The sequence below is a fragment of the Grosmannia clavigera genome, assembly GCF_000143105.1.
Source record: "Grosmannia clavigera kw1407 unplaced genomic scaffold GCSC_108, whole genome shotgun sequence".
NCBI classification, from domain to species: Eukaryota; Fungi; Ascomycota; class Sordariomycetes; order Ophiostomatales; family Ophiostomataceae; genus Leptographium; species Leptographium clavigerum.
The window spans coordinates 400376-421116 of NW_014040837.1; the positions used below are offsets into that span (position 1 = coordinate 400376).

At 55.0% G+C, this 20741-nt stretch overlaps 6 protein-coding genes across 6 annotated transcripts; 3 read left to right on the forward strand and 3 right to left on the reverse strand.

Annotated features, from left to right (window-relative positions):
- Positions 1-1026: 1026 nt before the first annotated feature.
- Positions 1027-1535, forward strand: CMQ_6739 (uncharacterized protein; the record flags this gene model as incomplete). The annotated part of the gene is made up of 2 exons (XM_014320425.1): positions 1027-1210; positions 1441-1535. 2 exons carry the CDS (start codon positions 1027-1029, stop codon positions 1533-1535), a joined length of 279 nt encoding a protein of 92 aa, XP_014175900.1.
- A 5096-nt stretch (positions 1536-6631) lies between these two features.
- CMQ_6509 (uncharacterized protein) lies at positions 6632-7061 on the forward strand (the record flags this gene model as incomplete). Its single annotated transcript, XM_014320195.1, has 2 exons — positions 6632-6656; positions 6820-7061. The coding sequence occupies 2 exons, from the start codon at positions 6632-6634 to the stop codon at positions 7059-7061; spliced, it is 267 nt and encodes an 88-aa protein (XP_014175670.1).
- Positions 7062-7218: 157 nt separating this feature from the next.
- CMQ_6928 (uncharacterized protein) lies at positions 7219-7568 on the reverse strand (the record flags this gene model as incomplete). Its single annotated transcript, XM_014320614.1, has 2 exons — positions 7219-7362; positions 7395-7568. 2 exons carry the CDS (start codon positions 7566-7568, stop codon positions 7219-7221), a joined length of 318 nt encoding a protein of 105 aa, XP_014176089.1.
- A 4135-nt stretch (positions 7569-11703) lies between these two features.
- On the forward strand, positions 11704-11925 carry CMQ_6592 (uncharacterized protein; the record flags this gene model as incomplete). Its single annotated transcript, XM_014320278.1, has 1 exon — positions 11704-11925. One exon carries the CDS (start codon positions 11704-11706, stop codon positions 11923-11925), a length of 222 nt encoding a protein of 73 aa, XP_014175753.1.
- A 371-nt stretch (positions 11926-12296) lies between these two features.
- On the reverse strand, positions 12297-13450 carry CMQ_6606 (uncharacterized protein; the record flags this gene model as incomplete). The annotated part of the gene is made up of 2 exons (XM_014320292.1): positions 12297-12335; positions 12566-13450. 2 exons carry the CDS (start codon positions 13448-13450, stop codon positions 12297-12299), a joined length of 924 nt encoding a protein of 307 aa, XP_014175767.1.
- Positions 13451-16244: 2794 nt separating this feature from the next.
- CMQ_6623 (uncharacterized protein) lies at positions 16245-18933 on the reverse strand (the record flags this gene model as incomplete). Its single annotated transcript, XM_014320309.1, has 4 exons — positions 16245-17809; positions 18227-18408; positions 18463-18496; positions 18561-18933. 4 exons carry the CDS (start codon positions 18931-18933, stop codon positions 16245-16247), a joined length of 2154 nt encoding a protein of 717 aa, XP_014175784.1.
- Positions 18934-20741: the final 1808 nt, after the last annotated feature.

Here is a 20741-nt window from a genome sequence, read left to right on the forward strand (position 1 = left end):
CGTATACCAGCGTATCACTGCCGATCGTGATAAAACAAACCACAAAATTCGGGGCGCTGAAATGGCGATAAAAACAGGTTCCCTAGACTTGACGCGTCTAAATGCGGCAAGGCTTAAGTTGATGTGTTCAAAACTGTTGGGGTGTCTCGTGATCACGAATCCTACTCTCAAAAAGGGGAGTCTGAGTAAGGATGGTCCAAAAGTCTTCCCAATAGAGACAAGTGAAGGTGATGGCTTGCATGCAGAGCGCGCATCCCTATACATACGGAGTAGAGCGAGCCCATATGCTGCCACATTAGTCCGTACGCCGTATCTTACTACGACGTATGTAGACGGTGAATGCGCGGAGTCCACACAAAGTCCACATGACACTGATCATGGGGGTTTCTTGTTTTGCAGCTGCACAGATAATGAGCTGAGAGCACGTGTGAAGCAGTATCTTACGATATGTACTCCGTGCTGCCTTGGACCTGCAGAGGCTAAACAGTTGCAGGCGGCAAAATGGAAAAGGGTGGGGGTAATGTGAATTTCAGCTTTACGGAGTACTAAGATACATACTATGTAGTAGACGTCTGCCGTAGAGGAAGCCAATGGCTGTCGACATGCAAGGGCGGGAAAACACGGCTGCAAAAGGAGCACCTATGAAGATAAGCAGGCTGGGGTAGGGGTTGTTATCGTGGGGAAATCTTGGCTTTGGCTTGTTCCTCCCTCCTTTCCTTAGCAATCAGTTCTCATAATCGGGACTGCAAATCCCCCAAATTCAAAATGAAGAGGAAAAACAATTCAGAGAAAAAGCCGGCGGGACGGCTCTGGCCGCACTGGAAAAGCCCCACTAATTGGAAAATTTGGACCTACGACGTGTCTTATGCAGGATTAGTGAGTGAACAAGGACAATCCGCATGAATCCCGACCCCCTTTGATTTTCATAGTAAAGTGCTCACCGCCTCGCCTGTTCCCTGCTACGACGTATAGAGGACCTGTTAACACTCTGGAGTGACCTGCGAAGTTCTCCATAGCGCTCCGAACATGACCGACGGAGCCGGTATACGGGCCTTGATTGTACTCCCATATCCCGCAATCTCCCGACATGCTCCTTTACGCAACGGAAACTACTTTGTACTGTTTGCAAGCCAACTGCCTGTCAATGGCAACTGCCCACCCCAGAAGCTCATCCGCTACAGCCGAGGCGGCGGTAAGGACGAGGAGATATGTGTACTCCGTACTCCGTACTCCGTAGTTACTTATTCTAGGTAGTATTCCAGGGCGGGCTATTAGCGTGGACGGCAGACATCGCAGATGGATGCTTGTCTTGTCGGCATCATTTGGTGCTTGCTGATAAGGAAGCAAACACCGAGACAGATATCTTACATAGCCTTTGCCGGCAGAGAGTCCGTGCATCGAGAAGATACACACGATCAGTACTCCGTTACGTGTACACAGACGTGTGCAAGGACGGCAATGCCGCACAGCAGTCAACAGACAGGGAGCAAGGCAGTAACGAAAGGCTGCCGCCTGCGAGGATCCTTCTGAAGTGAGGCCGCAACGCAGCCCACTCTCTGCTAGCCACAGGAGTGGCATCCTATTCGACCGCTGGCGGCTTCAGACGTGCGGCCACTTACGTCTGCAGGGGGATCCCATCATGCATGCGTGCGTCCTCTCCAATAAGGGCTGTACGGAGTGCGGAGGATGGAAATAGACTAGAGCGTGCTGTAGCGCCATGGTGAAGAGAGCGTATCTTAAGATACGTCACGGTTTCCGATAGAAGCCGAGTGCCCACCAAGGCGTCTTTGACAGCGAAATGAAAAGGATGGACGAGAAAAATGCGAGTGGGATACGGAGTACTGCAGCGGGATCTCCGGAGACAGGCATCGAAAATGGCTAGCAGCTGGCCCACTCCTTCCATTTTGGCTTCGAGAACTATTATAGAAGAATCCTTCGAGCTGCTGTTTCTCGTGATACTGAGCTCCAGTCCACTTTCCGGCCCCGTTCGCTTCCCTAAGCCTCATCTGGCCTTCTGTCTCGACTCGCATAGTGGCACTATGGACTAAAGAAAAGAGAAGCGTTGCTCGATGAAGAGCTGAGAGACTCGGCCAATCTAGACGGACCCACATGGGGGCGATTGACCCTTGGGTACATATGTACTCGTACGAAGTATCACGTAGTATGCGAGCTACGGCCGACTATCTCGAACCTGTCGAGTACCTCGTGCGATGGAGAGTTAGACGCGTTCTACTCACCGTCCGTCCGTGGACGGCCGAACGAGTGAAAGGCGATAGCACCGGTCCAGCAAGTCAATCTGCCAACGTTCCTGCGGCGGGCCGTGTGTTCTCTCGATTGTCTGCTCCGTACTCCGTACTTTGTATCAGGCCTGCAAAGCACTGACGCATCAGCTCCTGCATGAACAAGCCTCAGGTCTGCTGTGCCTCTCTGTGCGTGTGTTTCTCTTAGTGCAGCAAAGTGTCCCCACTGGCTGGCAGCCAAGAATCAGTTGCGCATGAAACTTATCGCAGACCGGACAGGTAGACATCTTACGAGTGGCGCAATGCTGTCCCGCTCGGACGTGGACGATCATGAAAAGTTTGGCACCCGCTCTGTAGTAGAGCGCACCGGTAGAGTGTTTACTCTGTATCTTGCCTGCAAGCACACCAGCCGTCCACTTCACTGCAATCTGCACTGGCCCAGCCGCAGTAGCCGCAGCAAACTGTGCTAGGATAACCCCTACTGAGCATATGGTCCGGCTGCTTGGCAAAACAGCACGTACTATGTGTCTTACATATTAGTATCTTACCTAAAAGGATGTACATGCGAATAGCAATGAAGATAGAGCGACCTAGACCTTGTTATAGACCTTGCGATTAGCCACAAAGGCATCCAAGCTTCCCATAGCGGCTTTCCGACAATCTTAGTCAGGAGACGGCGACACTGCCTATTTGGGCCATGTACCGCATCCACGAATCATGTGCTCACAAGCCATATACTGCGTATTGCGTATTGCGAGAGCTGAGTTCTCCACACGCGGAAAGTGCTTGCAGGACTTTGCTGGATTTTTGGTCTATCAGAAGCTCGGCGTCGCCAAATCGGACACTCTTTTGCATATTATTCGTCATATGGCATGCGACATATTCTCCGTATGCACAAGGAAGATCTGAAACGGGGCCGAAACTGACGCTATTGGCGCCAGTGCACGCCCATAGTGCCCCTAAGTGTATGAATCTTACGTCTTGATCTGTGTATTTTTTTTTTTGCTGTCGCTGCAACAGTACGAATATGGCGTCGTCTGCCCAGACTTACCTGAAAAGGGCGTATGCAGGCATGATTGGCATGGGTATGTTGTCCCATGTGACTACAGAGTCTATATCGCATATTTTAGAAAATAGGAGTGTGTAGGGTGAGCATAGGCGAGAACGGGCGCGCATGAAAATCATCTCGGCAACGCATCACAGACCAGGTGTTCGTTATCCCACGCAAAACACTTCAGGCCAACCACTGGTTCGGTCTAGGGAAGATTGCGGACAGCAGAGGAAGGTATGAAGAAAAAGCGGGAAGCGGATGGCAAGTTGAAAAGAAGGCAAAGAATTGTCAAAGTGCAGGAGACGAAAGGAACGAGGCACTAGCTAATACGGAGTAAATGAGAAGGGATAGTGAAAGGCGGAAAAAAGCCAAACATGGCGTATATCGCCCCCTCTTTCCAAAACGTGGCATATTCTCCGGCTGACAGGATGGGACTAACGAACAGCGAATGATGATATGTGCCAGACAGTTCTAGCGCAAACGTGCAGAGTCTCTGTACGAGTAAGCATTGCGCCTCTTGCTTGCAAGATACTGCGTCGCAGCATCGCTCCTTCCGCCTCATCCCCCATTTGCTTCCTCTTTTGGCATTTTCATGTGATTCCACGCGATGGAGGATGGGGTGGACCCGGTCGCCCCTTCCTGGAACGCTGCAGGAGATGTGACATCACAGGACTTAAACTTGCTCGCCCACAGTCGACTGTTTGTGCGTACGAGTATTAGATCCAAGTCCGGAAGGCACTCAGAGACACGGTACTATGTAAGATAGCTCATTGGAGCAGTGCAAAACAAGACTTGGGCCATCCCCTGCTAGGAGGAGGGACTCTGCAACCCTGACGCTTTGACTTTCATCGTGGTTCCTTTCTCATCTCCTGTGTCCTGAGCTTTTTATAGCCTGATTGCGCACACTTCGAACCCTGCTTGCAGAGAGACGCTAATGTATGAACAGGGTGTCTTCTCGTACTCCGTACGTGGTACAGTTGCCCCCCTCCAAATGCAGGTACGAGAAAGTGATGCAAAAACCTTTCGACATTATGATCGTGGTCACTGTCCCGCCCACTCTCCTCGCGAGAGACAGGGGAAATTGAGAGCCAAGCTTGAAGCTTTGCTCTGATCGTCGCCACAGCCCTGTATCGACCACCTAAGTTCTGTCGATCACAGGCCGCCGGGAGACGACCGGGATAAGGAAAGACGAAACACTAAGTAACGGAGCCTGCGGCGAGCGAGACTGTTCTCAACTCTGCACCGTTTGGCTGGCTACGAGCACGTCCGTAGAAGGGAGGGGGGCACCCGGGGAGGGTTATGTTTGCTGCAGCTGGCCGAAGCAGGAAAAGCGTCGGGATCTTGACGTATTCCGCACGGCCGTGCAGCGACGGTGAGAAAAAAGAAAGCAGTGAGCGAGCAGGCCTGCCGACGGACCCACAGCACCAATGGCCGGAGAGGGGAGAGGGGTTACAAGATGCTACGGAGCAGAGACGTTGACGTGCTGTCGTACCTCCGTGCAGCCCAAGTCCGCCTCCGTCCTCTCTCGCTCTCATTCTTCCACCTGCTGGCGCCCCATCACACCGCCAGAGGACGGCAACTGCATGTCCGCTCCCAACGAATCTTACAACATACGGTGTGCTTCTGAGAGACGCTGTCGGCCTCCTGGCAAGCCGTCTGGGCCCTGAAGATGGCTGGCTACATACGCGATCAGGCTTCCACGACAGTACCCTACCCCGCTCGCAATGCGTGACGATGTCCTGTGCTTCACTGCCCGGATCAAGAGGGGGAGAAGAGAGGAGGAGAAGGAGAGAGAGATATAGCGAGGGAGGGGCCATCTGCTCTGTGCGCAACCAGAGTCTGGATGAGTTTGGCGCCCTCCATCTGCCGCTATGTTTGATGGCCCCTTGTCCCTGTCGATTGTCTGAGGGCTGCCTGTCTTCGGGGGCGTGCTCTCTGTTGGTCCCGGCCGACGTCGCACTGGGATGAGCGCTCTGCGATATACAGCAGGAAACGCGGCGGGCAGTTGTTGATGTGTCTTGAAAAACGTGATTGTGGCCACCCACCGGCGAGAAGCGCCATCCGGCCACGGCGGCTGCAGCGTTTCGTAGAGCACCGCGTTTGAGTGCCAGTGTGAGTACTTCGTACTCTGTCTGGGTTACGAGCATGGAACTGGCGCACGCCGCAGGCCTAAGAGACGACCAAAATAAACACATGAGCTAACTCACAAGGGAAGAAAAAGGTTAAACCTTCCACTATGTACGGCGCCCTCTTCAGCTGTCGTCCCTCGGCCATCCACCGTTCCTGAAATGCCGCAGATCTACTGGGCCCTGGCTAGTGCTGGTGCGTGAGACGGTGGGATATGAGAGGGGAATCAGGCCATTGGCCCGTTCTGGTGCCAACTCCCTGCCCCTTTAGCACTCCCTTGGATGGAAATTGACAGCGGGGCAGCGGACGAGAGGATCCAATGGGCAGCGAGACGGCGGGTATTTTGGAGCGGCGTCTGCAAGGATAGCTCGTATCGTGTCTACATGGTGAGTATACTATGTACGACGTACGCCTTGCCTTACTGTGTTCTCTGGCGCGTTCTGCGCTCTGTATCAAATCCCCCGTCTTTCCCCCTCTATCTCTGGATGCCCGTCTAACCATGTATGCAGCATTCTTATCTTTCCGTCTCTATCTCGCTCACTCGCTCGCGCTCTCTCCTTCTGCACGTCGCTCTAGCACCAGAATGTGGAGTATCAAAACCGGGATACTGGAGATTGGCAGACCAGAGGCACCCCTGTCGTCCACGAGGATGTGATGTGTGTGCTGGAGACGTCTGGCCATTGGGTGAGTAAAACATGCCCTTGCCCGACCGTCCAACAGAGAATAGACCTGCCACTGCTACGTCGTACGTCGTACATACCCAGCCCCCCCAGAAACAGCCTGTGCCCTCCCGTCATGTCACGGGGGCTCGCCGGCAGACAAAATCGCCGATTGGTCGGCGGCTGCTGTGATGTAGCAGTGGCTTCCTGCACCTGGAGATGAAGCATCGTGACATCAGGCCGTTCTTCTCCGCAGCTGACCGCCGATTGCTGAAGGCCGATTTTTGCGTACAGCAGCAGGAAACGGCCCTGACGGCCCTGAACAAAGAAATGCCGGTTTCGCTTCAGCCAAGCAGGCGCGCTCTAACAGAGAAGATGGCGCCTTTCAGCTCGTCTCGTGCCTCTTAGACGGCTTGTTCCCTGTCCGGTCCAGCGGCTCTCTCACTCCACTGTGGTCCGTACGAGCGCTCCGTACTCCGTACAGCTTCGTTTTTCCTCTTTCTTCGGGGGTCAGGGCTTTTCAAATGCCGGCTTAGCCCGGAAGTCAGGTAGCAATGATGGACAGCGACCGCAACAGGCGTACTGTGTATGGAGATGGCTGGCCAAGGTCTGCCGGCCGACCAACTAATTTCCGAGTACGAGTTGTACGAGTATGGCGCAAAAAAGCAGCGGACAGGCCAGGCGCACAGGCCAGAAAGAGGGTAGAGCTCCTCACAATGAATTACAGAACCCACATAAACAGGAAGCCAGACGGCCGAAGCAGAAAGCCGGCGGAGAAAGCTGCTCACACCTGTTGGAAAGGACGGGCGACAAGTGCTGGACAAAGCCGCTCTGTCGGAGCAGACGAGTGACAAGGCTGGACAGGCAGACCAGCCGGACGGGTGCCTAGCAAGGCGTCTCGGCGAGTCGGGCAGCGCTGAGCTGCGCGAACAGACCCTGATGATCGGCGGCTGCGTCGTTTTGCGGGCGATGGGCATGGACTGAGGAAGCCAGCGAGACGCAGGCGGTTTAGCGCAAAACCTCGCTCCTTGCGTGCAAGATACGGAGTGCGGATTACAGGCGAATGTGGGGGTGTATCGTGCTTGAGGCTACGGTACGGCGCCACAGATATGTAAGATAGATACTATGTATGTACAGTATCTTACACATTCTCGTACTCGGACGGAGCAGATAATGATGGTCCGGTGCATGCATCCGGCGGCCGGTGAACGGTAGTGTCTCCACAACGAGGACGCTCGTGGCCGGAGATGCGGAAATGCATCTTTCTCGGCGCTATGTACAGTATCTGTTCCTGGAAGAGATATGCATACTTCGTACGCGCAGAGAGCGGCCGATCATGAGAGGCTCTTGCCAGCCCGAGACCAGTCGGCAGTTCAGGGATCGCCCAACCCAATACAAAGTTTTACGAAGTATTTGGGAAGCGGTCCCGTCGGAGGTCTTCGTACGGCCAGATTGATCGTCGTGATCCTTCTTGTCGCTGATCTCGCGCATGTTGACCCCCATTCCCCCTCGGGTTCTATCTTACTACATTGTATGCATCAATTCCTTGGCCTTGTTCTCTGCTCACCTTCCGCATTTTCTCTACTTAGTCATACGTCCCTGTCCAACACCGGGCCGTCTTCCGGTTGGCGTTCGGGAAAAGCCCTATTTCGCGTGAAACAGCTATGACCAGGCCATCTTGTCCTTTCACCACTTGTACGGAGTACAAACTATACTATATGCTGTCACTTATCTGTTTTTCTATCAGCCGTGTCTGATTTCCCCGCACACGTACCAGACTTTGGCCCGTACTAACACCAGAGCACGACTTCTGAGATAAGCCAGACAGGAAGGGGTGGGGGGTAAAGAGGAAAATCACTACTATGTACGACGTAGAGTCCAAAAGTCTGATACCAAGCTGTGATGGGAACGGATAGACGGGGCCCTTTGCTCGTATCCAATGCAGGGGGGGCTATTTTTTGGGTTTGGAACTGAAAGATGCCGGCATGAGCTGCGCCTTAGTGCCTCGCAAGTCTACGCAAAAGGAAATATATCGCGCCTTCTGCACAGTCCAAGCACGACTAAGCCGGCGTCCGTTTTTCTGCAACCCAGCCGTTCGACTAATTCACACAGCCCCTGCCAGCCTGAGTGTGTGTGTCAGACTGGAGGAGGGGCTACCCGTGTTTTCGTTCGGAACCCGGCCAACCTTTTCACTTCCCCCCATTGGAGCATAGTGTTGGCCTGGCTTTAGTTGGTTTCCAGAAGAGGTAAGCATAACAATGTACGGAGACCCGACAAGCCAAATGGGCGAGCGCATTGTGCTTGGACGCGCAGGAACGAGGAGCTGCCAGCGGCTGTGTGGCGGTAAACCTGCATGAGCGCCGTGTTGCTTGAATGCCCTTTTGGTCTTCGGTCAGGCCTCAAGGCATATGCTCGAAAATGGCTCGTCCATCTGGCGCTCGGGGTGTGATACGGCGCGTGGGATGGCTTCGTAAGAGCGGCTGTGGCAGCGTGATACGAGGAGGAAAAAAGACTGAAACGGCCGATGACGAAAAAAAAGGAAAAACAACAGGACAAAAAAACAGTGTGCATCCTTTTCGCGTGGTAACGCTTCGGAACTGCTCCCGACTTCTCGTGTCTGCTATGCAGTGTCCGAATGGCCGACCGCGTACGAGCAGGCCCGTTTGGGGAGACTATCGAGGGCAGAGCGCATCGTCAGCTCTGTCTACATACCCGTTTTTGTCTATATATTGCTTCTGAGAGGCACCCAGCTTCGCCCCGCCTGCTGACACGCAGCTGAAGCGGAATGCAGCCGCTGGTCACGGCCGGTGATGCAGACGTGGACGTCATATGTGTCAGGTAGCCGGTCAGACGGCGGCCGACGACAGACACGAAAGGAAGGAGGACCAAGGAGCTCGCCGTGCTCGCCCCATATACATTCCGTTTTCGCCCAGCCGGTCGGCGTATTGCCAGTCTGCATTGCTGACGGCGGATGTTGGCCGTTCGCATGCAGGGCCTGAAATGAGGCATATTCTTGACGTTTGTTTTGATTCTCTTACCGGTTCAGTCACCGATCTTCACTGTTCCCTGCTTTTCCCGTTGTTCCAACGACCGCTTCGCATCTCTGACCGCTTCCGGACGTAGAGAGAGCGCGACATAAGGACGTCTAGCAGAGGGGGGGCGTGTTGTCAAGGACAACGGAAAGGATGGAGCTGTCACACGGCACGAAAACGACGAGGAGGCGTCCCCGCCAGGCCGGTCGGGCTCTCATTTCGATGACGAAACAATATATTGCCTACAACAATACAGCGCTGCGAGGCTGTCGTCACAGGAGCATCCATCACATGGCACAGAGCACAGAGCACAGAGCACAGAGCACAGAGCACAGAGCACAGAGCGCAAAGCACGGCCGATACAGTCACCATCACCATCACCAGACGTCATTATGTGATCGGGCAGCAAGGCTTTGTCGGGCTGAGCCAGAGCACACACAGCCGCTCGGAGAATTAGAGCATGGCACCGCATTCGTCACGTCGGACAGCAGACGACTCCGCAGGCCGGCTGGCCAGACGAGGCGCCCTTGCCCTGCTCGCTTCTCGCTTCTCGCTTCTCGCTTCTCGCCGCTACGGAGCCGCTGCTGCCACGTCCTCTTGTCTGTTCTGTGTCCCCACGCGCATCTGCTTCTCCTAGGGCTATACTAGCAGCTTCCGCGCCGTCTAGACTGGCTTTCCAGAAAAACCTGAGACACGCCGGCTGGCGGGCGCAGCGGCCAAGAGAACGAAGCCCTTCAGCCTTCCTGTCAGATCCTATGGACAAGTGCTACGGAGTACGTCTTTGTCTCTGGACGTGTTAGCCTCGGCGAACGAGCCTGTTTCGATACCGGCCAGCTTCTCCAGCGGCCGAGCTCGACTAGAGTGACACAGAAGATCCACCTGGCGAGCTGTCAGGAACAGCTGCTGCGCCGTGCGAGCTCCTCGCCAGAATAGCCGTCCAGGGAGCGTACGTCTGAATGTTCACTGTTTTGGATGATTTTATTTTACTAATTTAATTTATTTCCATTATTTATTCTGGGTCTCTCATTTTCGCATCGCCTCGGCCGGCCAGAGAGTCGGATCCCAGGAGGATCCCAGAGGATCATCATGATGGCACCGCCGAATGACGCACGGTGGGCGGAGAAGAACTTCTGTGGGCTGGCAGAGCACGCCAGAAGAAAATAAGAGACGACCCCCTCGTCCAGGGTCTGCGCTAGGCTCTACATAGTAGAGGCTTTGCGGCTGCGGTAAAGCCCAGGATAGAGACGAGATGAATACGACATCCATCCGACAAGAGAGGAACTCGATCCTCTGCCCCTTCCAATTTCGCCAGCTGGAGGGGCCCCGTTTCACTAGAGCAAGCAAAAAAAAAAAAAAAAAAAGGTGGCCGGTCCAGAGCACAGCGGATAGGACGGGACGGATATGGCGTATGGCGTAGCCTGGAGCTCAGGGGAGTTACAGGGGACTTAGGGGCGAAATAACGTGCAGAGACGCAGCTGCAGGGCAGCTCTGCAGCGCTCGCCCTTCTTTCTCTCCTTCTCCTCTTTTGCTCTTCGCAGACGCTAAAGTTGCCTGATCTAAAATTAACACGAATAGCCAGCGGCCCGACTCCTGGATACGCAAGAGCGTCCACTGGGTCCGATCCAGCAGATACTACGTACATAGTAGCAGCCAGACAGGCTGCCGTTTTGGCCGATCCGCCGTTGACCTTGCAAGATAGATACGCTTTCTGCCACAGCAGAGACGCCCCCTTTCGCTTCGCTCTTCTTATTTCGCTTCCCCGCCCCTCTCAGAGGGAATCGTTCTGAGCTGGGCTGATCGTTCCTCTGTGCCCAAAAGGCTCTTTTTTTTCTTTTGTTTTTCTTTTTTTTCCTTCATTCTTTTTATTCTTTTTCTTTTTCTCGTAGCCCAAGTGGGCTCCGACAGGATAGCACGACCCTTGTCTGGCGACCAGGGTTCCACACACCCTCCTCTCAGGCATCTTCCGCCATTGCCAACCTGCCAGTGCCAGACGCCTGCACACAGCTGAGCGTTGTCCCTGGCGGCTGGGGCATCGCTACGACGCTGACCTGCCATGGAAACGGGCCCTGCGGTCTTGGTGGTCTTGGGTGAGCACAGCAAAAACCCGCTGGCGGTCTCTGCGTGAGTTTCATCGCACGATCGGCCGCTTGCTGATCGCGCTGTGTCTGCGTTGGGGCTTGTGTGCGTCTGCGTCTGCGTCTTCGTCTGGACAGTGTGCCTCTCTCTCTCTCTCTCTCGCTCTGTCCCACTACGGTGAAGGGGGTGGCACTGCTCGCGTACGGAGTACGCGCTTTGTCCCTGCCGGAGCTATATGTGAGGCTCTATAGGCAAAGCTCAACGGCCCGCCTGCTATATTTCGAGCAAAGAGGAAGGATCAGCAGCTGATCATAGCACGATTTTGCTGCTGTGCTGTCACATACCACCTCTCGTCCAGTCGTTGATACCGAGGCCCAGTTTCCCGTCCATGGCTGCTGTCCAACTGCTTTCCCGGGCCAGCGGCCGGGAAATGTCCAGCACGTCGTCAGGCGAGTGAGCCGTGGCCGTCTAGGTCGAGACGCATCGCCAGAGCCCGACAACGTGCTTGGCCTGCCGAGATGGGCGTGGCAAACGCGGGTGGAGGACAGACAGAGCAGAAACAGAAACAGAAACAGACGGTCAAGCCTCTACCTGGCACTCTGCCCATCTCGCTTGGCCACGCCAAGGGTGACGGATATCGGGACTTTGCCACCGACGAGTCCTCTCAGAGGAAGACAGAGTCCCTCCCCTTTCTTCAGGGGAATTACACGGAAGAAGAAATCCTGTTGTCCTCGCCATGAGTCCGTCCTCTTCTGCCAGCGAGCACTATCCTCTTTCAAGGGGCTGCCGCATGGACGGGAAATCAAACAGAAGAAAATGAGTGGCAACCAGACGATCGGAGCGGTGAAAGAAGACGAGACCTTAGATGACCTCGTTTTCTCATTAGGCACCTGCCGATGAGACAGGTCAGATACACTCCCCCCCCTTCTCTCTCCGCTCCTCCATCCCCTTCCTCGACCCAGCTCGGCTCTTCTCGCAGGGTGACGATCCTGGATATCCCACATCGTCACCCATGGTCCGGCATCCCCAGCTCGCCTTTTCCGGGAGTCCATTTGCGTCATGCGTCTGCCATCATCTCGTTTCCGCAAAGCCTCCCATGAGGTCGAGAAGCTCATTCGTACTCGTACATATGGAGCAGCAGATGCATAGTCTGGCTTTGATTAGCCTTTCTCGCCCGCTCGCAATGAAGATCTCATCTTACGTACTCCGTACTCGTACATGGTAGTGCAACCGCAAAAAGCCTCGATGCACCCCCCTTCCCTTTGGGCAAGCGTCGTCTGAACGCATGTCTCGATCGGTCAAGACTAACCGCAACGGATACCAACTCTGTACCACCTTGTCAGGGGAAGACGACCGGTCCTGCGTGTACCGCGCACATACGAGTACGAGCAGGAGCAGCAAATGCCGGCCAGACCGTCCGTCCCTGCTTTGCGGATGTGATACGATGTTGCCTTGTGATGGATCGTTGCCAGCCAGTGACCGCGTCCCAGCTACCAGGACGATGGCACGATGACACAACCTCTGCCTGCCCCTTCTCCTATATTCCGCGAGATGGAGAGGGGTTTCCACGAGGTTGTCGTCTGCTTGGGGCAGCTCTGCAGCTCGGGAGCGCTGAAGCTCTCGATCCCACTCGAAACGGAATCCAGGAACGGATGAGAGCGTCGGGTAACGGCCAGCGAATGCCGTCCAGCTGACATGGGCCAGGGGGGGTGAGCGTTCTCTTACGAGCATGCAAGATACCGCAGACATGTTCGATCTTCCTTCCTGGAAAATAAGACCGTCTGGTCGCCGCTCCACGTCGAATCTTGCAGACTGGGGGAAGCTAATGCAATCCGTCCTCTCCTCTGCGGAGTAGTGCCGGCCTGCTGCATGAACTGGATGGCATGGGCGAGATGACAAGATGACCACCAGTACGGAGTACATGGTTAAGAAGAAAACCAGACGTTGCGGGCAGGCTCCGCCGGCATATAGCCTCTGCCGTAGCTCTGTTACCGACCGTTGCCCGAGCCGGGAAATGGAAAGGCGGTCTGTCCGCACAGGGGGGATGCCAGGGGGGAAGGAGAAAGAAGGACGAAGAAGGAAGGGGAGCGAGCAGGTCGACAGCCATTGGTCCTCTTCCCTTCTCGAGGCTGGGACACGCATGATGTGTATTCCCGCAGGCACTCCACCGCCAATCTGCCAATCTGCCGCCTTTCCATTCTCCCTTCTACGGCGGTGGAAATCAAAGGTTGTGACAGGTCTCCTGCGGCGAAGCGAAACGGCCATGTTGCTCGTAATAAGATACATGGCAGCGAGACGGCCGGACGGCCGATCTACGGCTCGCTTTCTTCTCATGATGCTTCATGTGAGACGGCACAAGACCGCTTTGGTTTCCTCGTCTGCTCATACATTGTACATTGCACGATAGCTGCCCCCTTTTCTTCCCTTTCTCTCCTGGTACATGGAATACCACGACAGATGTACGAGTACACGACCTGCATCCGGCTCCACCGCGCTGCTCCGCAATCATGTTGTGTGAAAGAGCGTCCAAGCGGAAAAGCCCACGTTTTCTACCCGTCCGCTGTTCGTATTGCGGCGGGCTTCGCCGTCGTCTGAGTTCGCGGTGGAGATGCATGGCAAATTGACAGACAGAGAACGAGAGAGACCGGTTCGACGGACGGCCATCCCTCTCTCTCTTTCTCTCGCTCGTCCGAACAGCTCAGGGGACGTTGCACTCGCACGTTCCCTCCACCATCTCGTCGCTGGTCCAAGGCACAAAAGACAAGAAAGGAAAAAAGCAAAGAAAAAAGAGAAAAAGAAAAAAGGAAGAGAGAATAAACGGAAATAGCCGCAGCAGCAGGCAACACGGCACGAAGAAAGAGGTTCGGCTGCCAGTATCACGCTCGCACGAAGAAGACACGTTCGACGGCACCCTGGTCTAGATCCCGCTGTATCTTACACTCCCCCTTCCCCGGTCCAACCAGAGTCCCTTGCAGCCTCGTCATTGACGGACAAACCCCAGCGATGGGTCTGGGCGGCTTACATCATAATTAGCAGCTCATATGTCGCAAGCACCCTTTCGCTCCCTGTGACAACGGCGTTGCATCCGGAAACAGCCAAGCTCCCCGCTCGTTGACACCTCATTTTTCTTCCTTCCTGACACGTACCATTAAGCCCACCCCTTCCCTTGCACCCCTATATCACGCATGGTGTTATGCATATAACCCCATAAAACAGATTGTCGGACCTGCAGGCTCGTAGCCTCTCGACTATGAACGTGTAGGAGTAGTGCGAGTACATCCTATCTCATTACTTGTTCTCTCTCCTCTCACACGAAGCGATCCTATAAGATTGCCAGGAAACCGCCTAGTCTGAGCACTTACCCCGTCTCCCTTATATGTGTCTCCTGCTATTGTTGCCCTTTTGGGTAAGCTCGTAAAAAACTAACAACTAACCCTGACTAAAGCGCAACCCCTCCCACCTCGTCTCCCAAATATCTCTCGACCTCTGGGACTTTGGCCGAGCGAGGAATCTGTGCTTCCGGTTTCGTCGGAGAGATTTCAAGGGACGAGCAACCACCAGAAAAGGAGTGATGGAGCCCGTTCGGCACTACTACCGGTCTAACCGGTGCCCAGAGTCCTGAGGCTTCCCGTTTCGGGGCCCTCTTATCTTCCTTCCGTCATCCTTTTTCCTATTTTGGCTCCCACGTTAATACTACATACGAATCCAACCGGTGTCGTATCTACATGTCCCCTTACCGACGATACCTGCTCCCCCAACAAGTCTCCCCCGTGGAGACTTTGCTCCCGGGATCTGAAGCGGAGCTCCCATATCGTACTCACTAGCTGCCACAAGAGAACATTCGGTTTATTCTAGGCTTTCTTTCTCGCCGCCCTCTCCTTGCCATGAGTGGGAAAAGTCCCGGCCCCAGTTTCCAGTCGCCACGCACAAGACGGCTGCGGACTGTTGTCATGTCGTACGCCATGCGGATAATGCGCGTACGAGTACGAGCATCTTGCCAGCTCCATACTATGTACCCACGAACACGGACCGATCTCTCCTCCCTTGTAGGCCGCGTGCTTCATGCTTCCGGCATTGTATCATTGCACATTGCAGGAGCAGCCTGGTCATCACTGCTTCGTCTGTTGGCTGTTCACAGCTCTGCATCTAGTTTGCCTCGTTTGTCTCGTTTTTCCCCTTTGGGCCTCGTTTACATAGTAGTCGCTTTTTTTTTTCGTTGGGGAGGAAGGGGGGGGCTGGCTATCAAGGCTAGGCTTGTTGTCTGACGTGGGAACAACTATATCCACTCTCCCGTTGGCTGACAGGGGCCTTGAGACGAGACAGATGAAGGCAGATATTTGGGTGCATGACAAGAGGAGCTAAGATGAGATCCGGAAGAAAAAGGAAAGAAACTGTTAACAGACCGGCACTATCGGCCAACGATGGACAGTTTTCTGCTCTACTGGACATAGTTGCATGGGACGACTGGCAGGCCGCCTCTGTTTCATCACCTATCTTCCGGATATGACTGAAATCCCCCGGTGCTTACCAGGAGAAGCAGCTATACGGGGTAGTTTCGTAGCACCGTACGACGTACAGAGCACGCCGACGGCTTCTCGCTCGCAAGGACCTGGTGTGATGTGATGACGGCGGGTGCAGGAACCAACAATCACATTGCACATAGTGCTCTGAACCTGTGACTGATATTGCATGCGGATGCGTTGCCTGCCAGAAGGAATGGCTGTTGGCAAGATCACAGGACTGAAACCTTTGCTTTGTGTCTGACACGAACTTGCGGGAACAACAGGCCAATACACCCGTGTTCTGATCCCCCTTCCCGTGAGAAGTTGGATAAACATACTGTGCCGTTAGGAACAGGTTGCAGTAAGACAGTCGTTTTGGATACCTCATTGATTCCAGTATCCAATGTGTCCCATGTATCCTATTACCTTGCTTGTGGTAACAAGTTCTTTTCAAAGAAACACAAACAAACAATAATCATATGCAATCCGGGCCCAGTTAGCCTTCCCACGAGCCAGTCATGATTTCAGCCGTCAAACAATAAAAGGAAAAATGCACATTAGCTCTCTGGTATCTCGGATGATGTAGAGGGTGCGTATAAAGCCATCCGGCTGTGAGTGTCAATGGCCTTCCGGACGGTCCGACTCGAGCTGTCTGTGACTGTCGAGTATACGGACGCTGGAGACGACGGCGTGGATAGCACTTCGCTTGGATAGCCCAAAACCCCCGTAGACTTTGTCGTGGACGCAGTTGCTGCCGATGAGAAGGACGACGTGAACGTGACACCGTCGGCAGCAGCTGTCGAGGCGCTGCCACTTTCTGGCAGCTCTGTGGACGTATTAACCGGCCGGTATTTCTGACTGGCCCATGCCTCGTCGTTCGGATCACCATCCCGTGTCAGCATTACACTGGAGTCTCTCGGCTGTTTCGGTGGCGAGGTCGGAGGTGATTGCAAAGGCAGTGGTGGCAGAGCACGATCGGGAGGTGCACAGAGAGAGAAACGAATGTCGCTGTCACTGTCACCTCTGCTATCCCGGGTTCGGTCTCTGCCTCCGCTCTGCGAGGCTGTGGACGAGAAGAAAGGCGACGAGGTCGATACTCTGGCTGTTTTGGTATAAAAGGGGCCAACTGGTGGTGGCGTTCTTGGCATGATGAGGTCAGGAATCTCGAGTGGTGTATCGTGAGGCCGTGACGGCCGGCTCGGGCTCATGGGAGGAAAGAGAGGACGGGACGGCAGTGGTGCTGACGGTGGCGATGGCACACCGGAAGAGAAGTTGCGAGCAGACAGGGCCGACGCCGGCGACACAGACGCTGGACCACCTCCGTCACTGTAGTATGGAGAGACAACTGTAGGCAGTACAACCATGGGGTCGACGGCGTCGGTAGTCAGTGCATGGCCGTAGATGCTCGATGACGCCGCTGGAGAAATTGGAGTAGACGGAGAGCAGGACTGCACAGCAGCGCCTGCACCGATCTTTGAGGGTATCCTGCCACTGTTGACAAACGAGGATCCATCATCTTTAGACACCAAAGCTGCCACGGATGGCAGGGAGAGCGAGAGAGAGATGAGAGAGCTGGGAGGAGGAGGCGGTGCGGCTCGGCGGGAGCTGTGGAGGATGTCGTGGCTTTTCTGTTCTTCTTCTTCTTGTTGCTGCTGCTGCTGCTTCTGCCTCATTTCTCTCAAGTTGAGTCTGGCGGCTCTGGGCATTGGCTTCGCCTCACGGCGTGGCTCGAGTCTGTTTGTTGTGGGAGCACAGCTGGGCGAACTGGGAAAATAGTAAGGGATGGACGTGTCAGTGTAGCCATAGAAGCCCCCGGCTCCACCACCACCACCGCCGGTTGTTGGACTTGGTGGTGGCGACAGAGATGTCAGTGGTGGTGATGTGCCCCGTCTGATGTCTCTGCGAAAAAGCCTTGCTGGCAGGAATCTGCTGCGGCCGCGTCGATGGTCACGCGGCGGATGGGACGGCCAAGTCTCAGCGGTGGACGAGCCTCCGCCATAGGCTCCATATGCAGCAGTGGCAAAAGTACCAACCCCGCCATTCAAAGACGACGGCCGTGCTGAAGATGCGGCAGAATTGCGTGAGCGTGCTGGCGAGATAAGCGGTGTCGGAAGCTCGCCAGCTGCCCCAGCATGCTGCTGGCTGTTGGGAAAGAAGTAGAGCTGGCTCTGCTGGAGACAAGACTTGATACGGCTGTTGCTGTTGCTACTATTGTTGCTGTAGTTGCTAATATTTCTGGTATTTCTGTTGTTTCTCCGGATATTACTGCCGTTGCCACCCCTGCTTTTGCGCCGTCGCCAGAGCAAGAAGACGAGCCCGGCTAGAAGAAGGAAGCCGACGATCACGCTGACGACAACGGCTGCCTTGATGCCGGGTGACGGGCCAGATTTGCTGGATGTGGCGAGGCCGCCGCCAAGCTGCGATGTCCCCTCAGTACTGGCTGCAAGAAGAGTGCTGCTGGCAGTAGTGCTACGAAGTGACGCTGCCGATGCCACTGCTGTTACGGTTGCTGATGCTGTCAGAGCGGGCGATGGAATACTAATGAGACTGGGGGCCATTGCCGCTGCCGGGGATGTGAGAATACTGCTGTCCGATGTGCTTGTTGCGGATACTTCGACCGTGTTCCAACATGGGTTGCCAGCTGAAACAGCCATGAGCAGGCTGCTACAGGAATAGTCGGATGCCGGCGATCCTGGATCGTACACGGACGAGTAGCCGATGCTGTGACGTCAGCAGGAGTGCTGAGGAAATGGAATTTGACTGACATTTTCTCACTTTTGACACTGATTTATGAGGCGGTCGACGTTGGCTATCATAGCCAGGTCAGTGCGCAGCATCAGCAGAGGACAGTTTTGTTTACAGATTGGACTCACGATCCTGTCCAGAGGTGCCGGCCTCTATCCAGACGCCGCAAAAGGCCGAGTCGCACCAGTAGAGTTGCCAGAGGATGTCGCTGATACCGTCGGCCGAGAGAAGCGAGCAGACCTCTGAAGGTGTGGTATCGGTGCTGTCGTCCTCAGACGGGGGCGTGTCGAGCAGCAGGCTAAAGAAGCTTTCGCGACAGTTGTTGATGCAGTCTTGGGGATCGCTTCCATCGTAAAAACCAAAGGTCTGGCGACGAGGAAGATCGTGGACGTGTTGCAGTTGAGGTTCTATGCCCCTGACGTTTTTCCTGTCTGTAGCGAGCGTGGCGGCACCATGACCATTTGGGCAAAGACACTGGCCTGACGTCTCGGCTGTACCCATGGTGGCCGGTCCTGACAGATGCTAAAAAGGAAACAGAAGTGATAAGATGATCGAGGAGAGCGAAGATAACTTTGACGCGATTATTCAACGACGGAGAGAGAAAAAAACAAAGAAAGGATCACAGGAAGTGGAAAGAGAGGGGGTGGGAGGGAAAGAAAGAGAGGGAAGGAACGAGCCGGGTAGATGCCAAAGATCCATGCCCGAACGACGGACTTGTGCACGAACCGGCAAGCAAGCGAACTCTGTATCCAGTGTGTAACAAGACCGAGCTACGGACTATTGCACAAAGGGGAGATAGACGGGAGCAGGGTTCACAGGAGCTGTGTCGCTCTGGACGGTTGCTTGAAAGCAGAGAAGCCGCGGCCGGATTCTCCTGCGAAGCGGAGAGGAAGGCGCGTTCCTGCCTTTCCATGCAGAAGCTGGTCTCCCTAATCAGTGCCCCTCACAGATCAGCATATGGAAGGCGCAAGAGACTGTGACGAGCCGTAGAGACACAGCAGACAGCAGACAGCAGACAGCAGACAGCAGACAGCAGACAGAGGAGCTTTCACATAATGTTGTGAAGCGGCGTGCCACGAAGACGCCTTGGCCGATCCCGAACGCCTCAGCAAGGGGCTGCTGCGTCTGTCCAGGCAGGGGTTGCTTACAAGAAGGAGAGGCCGGTGATGCAATAGTCCAGAACAGGGCAAACAAAATGAGAGGAGAGTGTGCGTGAAGGGGGGGGGAGACACAATGGGTGTAGACAGTAGGGAAAGTAAAAATAAACATATAAAAATAAGAGCAAAATAAAAACAACTAATCTGGTGCGACACGGCCCGGTGCAGCCCCTGCTGTCCGACGAGAATACAAGTCTTGCTGGTCAGGCTGGAGGGGGGGAGGGTGATTTTCATATATTGCCTGTCTTGGGAAGACGAGGGATTGGCTTGGCTGTGAGCAGGCGTGAGGAACCGGATCTGCAGCCAGCAGAGGCCGAGCGGTGCTGTGGCCATGCGGCGACAGGTGAAGTGCTGAAGGCTGACGAAGGGCCTCGCCACGAGAAGGAGGAAGTGCAGCTGGACGAACGGACAGACGAACAGATGAATGTTGGAGGAAACGATGGTCCAAGGCACCCATACACACATACATACTCCTCGCCAACACGTGCCACAGAGGCCCATCAGACGGTGCACATGGACAGAGCGACGATGCGGCGGAGATGGCAGAGCGAGAAAAGGCCTGCAGACGGTCCCAGACAGGAGGCAGACCGAGAGAAGCGGCCTGTTTGCCCACCAATCGTTGCTGTCTACTAGGCGAGTCTGGCACGCACAAACGTGTCTCGTAAGATATACATGCAATGGATGGCCCCCCAACCTCGTGTTGCCGTGTGACCCAAGCCGCAGACCGACGCCAATGTCCGTTCGCCCGTCTGTCTTTTCGTCGCGGATCCGCGCAGCTGCCAGGAAATGTTGGGCCTGTTTCTCCTCCTCCGTACAAACGGCGCTGATGCCCCGAAGACGCGGCCCCTCTTGCGTTTGTGTTGTATCGGTGGCGACGACTATATAGGATGTGCATGGAGAAGCAGGGAGAAGCATGCAGCGAATACCATGGCGTCGTCGCCCTCCTTCTCTCGTGCTTCTGCGTCGTCCCCCTGTCGGGTCGTCTCGGTCGGAGACAGATCATTGGTCATTGGACGAAATTCGGGCAGCGCAGCGCACCCTAATAATGCGTGTCGTCATCTCCGGGGGGCTGTGACGGACAGCCGCAGCGGCTGGTGGCCGAGTCTTGGGGCTGTTCTTGTCACCGACTTTCTTGTCCCGGTTTGGCATCGT